Source organism: Citrus clementina, unplaced genomic scaffold (genome assembly GCF_000493195.1).
Source record: "Citrus clementina cultivar Clemenules unplaced genomic scaffold, Citrus_clementina_v1.0 scaffold_960, whole genome shotgun sequence".
NCBI classification, from domain to species: domain Eukaryota; kingdom Viridiplantae; phylum Streptophyta; class Magnoliopsida; order Sapindales; family Rutaceae; genus Citrus; species Citrus x clementina.
The window spans coordinates 1345-5154 of record NW_006261927.1 but is presented as its reverse complement, the minus strand read 5'-3'; the positions used below and the strand labels follow the sequence as shown (position 1 = coordinate 5154).

Genomic DNA, 3810 nt, shown 5'->3' with positions numbered 1-3810 from the left:
CTAAATTATTTTAATACACCCCAAATATATTTTATGTTAAATTAATTCGTAATTTGTTAATTTTTATCTGGTAAATATTTTCAGGAATAAAGATGAAATTGGAATTGAAAGCGGGAACAAAGAAGAACTATTGGAACACAATTGAAGAGATGTAATAATAAATAATAAATAAAATAAAATAATAAATAAATAAAGAACAAAAAACAAAAGCACGTTGGTGATGGTCAAGAGGCCATCATTATTGGCCTACATTATTTAAAGATTCACATACATTTTGTAAAATGTGTAAGAATTGTCAAATGGTAGGGTCTATTCAAAGCAAAACATGATGCCTTTAAACCTCATCCTTGTCATTGAAATATTTGATTGTTGGGGAATTGATTTTATGGGCCCTTTTTCCATCATCATTTGGATTTGTATACATTTTGGTTGCTGTTAATTATATTTCAAAATGGATCGAGGCGATTCCTTGTCGGCACAATAATCACAAGATTGTGATCCACTTTTTAAAAGAAAATATTTTGAGCAGATTTGGAATACCTCGAGCCATTATCAGTGATGAAGGTAAGCATTTTTGTAATAAGTCATTTGAGTCCTTAATGAAGAAATATGGAATTACACATAAAGTTGCTACCCATTATCACCCTCAAACAAGTGGTCAAGTTGAATTAGCAAATAGGGAGATAAAATTTTTTTTAGAAAAGACAGTTAATCCAAACCGTAAAGATTGGTCTATTCGACTAACTGATGCACTTTGGGCATATCGTACTGCTTTTAAAACATCTTTAGGAATGTCACCCTATCGACTTGTTTATGGAAAATCTTGCCACTTACCAGTTGAACTTGAACATAAATAATTTTGGGTCATTAAAGCTTTTAATTCAAATCTTGATGATGCTGGTAATGTGCGTAAATTGCAAATAAATCAACTTGAGGAATTAAGGAATTATGCATATGAGAATTCCATAATTATTACGGCAAGAACCAAATTTTTTCATGACAAAAGAATTTTTCGAAAAACATTTGAAATTGGTCAAAAAGTGTTGCTTTATAATTCTCGTATTCATTTATTTCCAAGGAAGTTAAAGTTAAAGTGGAATGGTCCATTTGTTGTAAAAAATGTGTATCCATATGGAGCCGTAGAAATTGAGAATCCAAAGGATGGTATCACATTTAAAGTTAACGGGCAAAGATTGAAACCATATTTGGAATACCAACCACGTGAAGCAGATACCGAAATCAATTTGAGTGACCCACCAAATTTTGATTAAGCATTTTCATTTTAACGTTTTGTGAATTTGATTTACTGTTACTTTATCGTTTGAATTGTTTGATTTTTTTTCTTTTTCCTTTTTCTTATGTCTTGAATGGAGTGCATTGCATTGTTTTAATTGTGTGTTGTTTGACAATTGTGATTTAGCTCACTAAATTTTTATACTTGTCATGAGTACCTCCATGAGAAATTTCCTTTTCGATCATCTTAAAACGCTTTTTCATGTAAAATTTCACCTGAGGAAATTGCTCTGATTTTGTAAATTACATCCCATTTGGGATCTACAACCACCAGAGTTAGTATCCCACGCGAATGATCTAGAAAGACAACTCAAGGAAACAGAGGATGGTATTTATAACCTGCAATTGGAATTGGAGGTAAACTCAATAAAAGGATGAAGGTGAGTTATATTCCTTGTGTGTTTTTGTTTTATTTTGTTGTTCTTCTTCACTTTTGATTTGATTTTACAAATTTGATTCGTTTTGTTTTGATTCACTCTCCCGTATAAATGGTGGATAACGGTATTCCGTGACTTTTTAAGTCGGTATTCTGAGTTTCCCACAATAACTGAAACCTCAATGTCAAGCATGGAAGACATACAACGAAAATTGCATCAACGTTTTCCTTATCTTCCTCAAAATGCTCTTAAGAAGATTTACAAAGCTCGTTGTGAACGACTGCATTTGTTAATGATCAATGGGATTCCTGCTGACATTCGCTAGTTAATTGAAGCAAATGTCTGATTGGCAGGTGAGTTTTCTGATCCATTCATTTCCTACATTTCTGGTTTTGATAAAAGTACATTTGCTAAGAAAAGAAGAGCTAAACGACTTGGCTCTGAATGTTCTCACTGTGTAAGACTTGCTTGCAAAAAGCCACTTTGTAAAACTTTAGGAATGGTTTCTGTAAATCGTGAAGATAAAATCAAATTCGTTAAGGATGGCATGAGTAAAGAATCGTTGGATGATATCTTACGATCTCTTGAGACGCATCTGAGCGGATATGTTCAATGTGAAATTCAAAATTTGTGGAAGCTGTTCCAAAAAGAAAGTGCACAGTTTAGCCTTGGGAATCTGACTCTAAAAGACACTGTTTGTCAGTTTATAAGAAAACTGGATGGGAAACCTATCCTCGACCCATAGAGGGCGTTCAAACCGTTACTGGACATAAAACCAGAGGAAGATTTGAGCCACAATCACAACTACCAGTAAATATCATTTTATTTTATTATTCTTTTATCTTTTGCATTATTATTATTGTGTGTCTTTTTATATCTAATCACTATTTTTTTTCTTTTCATTGTTTTCCTTTGAATTATTAAGCTAAAAGCTTCACGCGTCATTTGACAAACACACCACCCCATTTACAGATGTATATCATTATGTCCGTCACCAAGATCCTTAAATAGGAACTTCTTTTCAAGTACTCACAAATTGTTTCTTTTTAGAATTGTTCTAATGGCAGCAACTTCAAGCAGACAACTAAAGAACATTTGTGTGCTTTCTGGATTTCACTATGGAAAGTATAAGGAGTTCGTTCAGCCAACCATAGATCTTGGTTGTGCTATAGCAGAGAGGAAACTACATCTTGTATATGGAGGAGGTGACCAAGGGTTATCAAAGCTTGTCTCTAAAGCTGCTTTCGTTCAAGGAAGCCAAGTGCTAGGCATCATTCCAAAAGCCTTAAAACCTTTAGGATGTCTACCAGACTCATCAACTAGAGAAGAGTTAGTTGTCTCAGGTATGCAAGAAAGAATATCTGAAATGTTAAATCATGCTGACGCTTTCATTTTCTTGCCAGGAGACCTTGCAACTTTGGAGACGCTAATTACATTTGCTTCTTGGGCCCATTTGAATATCCATAAAAAACTCATCGGTGTGTTAAATGTTAATAACTTTTATGATATCTTAACAACATTTCTTAATCATGCAATAAAAAATTACTTCATTCCATCCTCAGCGAAAAAACTCTTCATTAGTGCTCCTACTGCTAATGAGTTACTTGATCTTTTGCAAGCTTACAAACCAGAGCCAGATCCCATGACTTTAGCGTTGGATTGGGCAACTAATGATGATGGCAGTAACTCTCGCAAAAAGTGTAAATTAGATTTAACTCTCCGTTTGTAACTATTTTCAACAGTGGCCAGGTGATATCTTCTAAACTCTACTCCTTTCTATAGACATTAAGGACAATGTTTTTTTTCAGGTTGGGGGGAGGGAATAGTTGATAATTGTGGAATGTCTCAGTCATAGTGATGTTTTTACTAATTTTTGTTGTAAAAACTAACTTTGGATAAAAATTTGAGTCGAAGATGGCAGAATATAGAATGTAGTGTCTCTAGAAATGCATCTTCTTAAGTTTAGTGTTTTGTTTCCAAAAAAAAAAATGTCTTCTAACGTTTTATTTTTTGTCTTTTTTCTTTTTTTCTCTTAATCATCTCCCTTAAGTTTCTGCAATCAGTCCCAATTTCTTTTAGTGTTTCTTTAACCAAAAAAAAAAAAGAGTTTTGTTTTTTGCTGTGATATTTTAACATTGGA

The 3810-nt window shown here is 33.1% G+C and overlaps 1 protein-coding gene across 1 annotated transcript; it reads left to right on the top strand.

Annotated features, from left to right (window-relative positions):
- Positions 1–2730: 2730 nt before the first annotated feature.
- Positions 2731–3525, top strand: LOC112096201 (cytokinin riboside 5'-monophosphate phosphoribohydrolase LOG7-like). The gene is made up of 4 exons (XM_024179512.1): positions 2731–3013; positions 3074–3148; positions 3233–3370; positions 3479–3525. Exons 1-4 carry the CDS (start codon positions 2731–2733, stop codon positions 3523–3525), a joined length of 543 nt encoding a protein of 180 aa, XP_024035280.1.
- Positions 3526–3810: the final 285 nt, after the last annotated feature.

Excerpts from the sequence above, each read along its gene's own strand:
- LOC112096201 (XM_024179512.1), top strand. The coding sequence starts at position 2,731 with ATGGCAGCAACTTCAAGCAGACAACTAAAGAACATTTGTGTGCTTTCT. Across the intron at positions 3,014-3,073 it reads AGAAGAGTTAGTTGTCTCAG|GAGACCTTGCAACTTTGGAG; the intron begins GTATGCAAGAAA and ends TTTTCTTGCCAG. Across the intron at positions 3,149-3,232 it reads TATCCATAAAAAACTCATCG|CGAAAAAACTCTTCATTAGT; the intron begins GTGTGTTAAATG and ends TTCCATCCTCAG.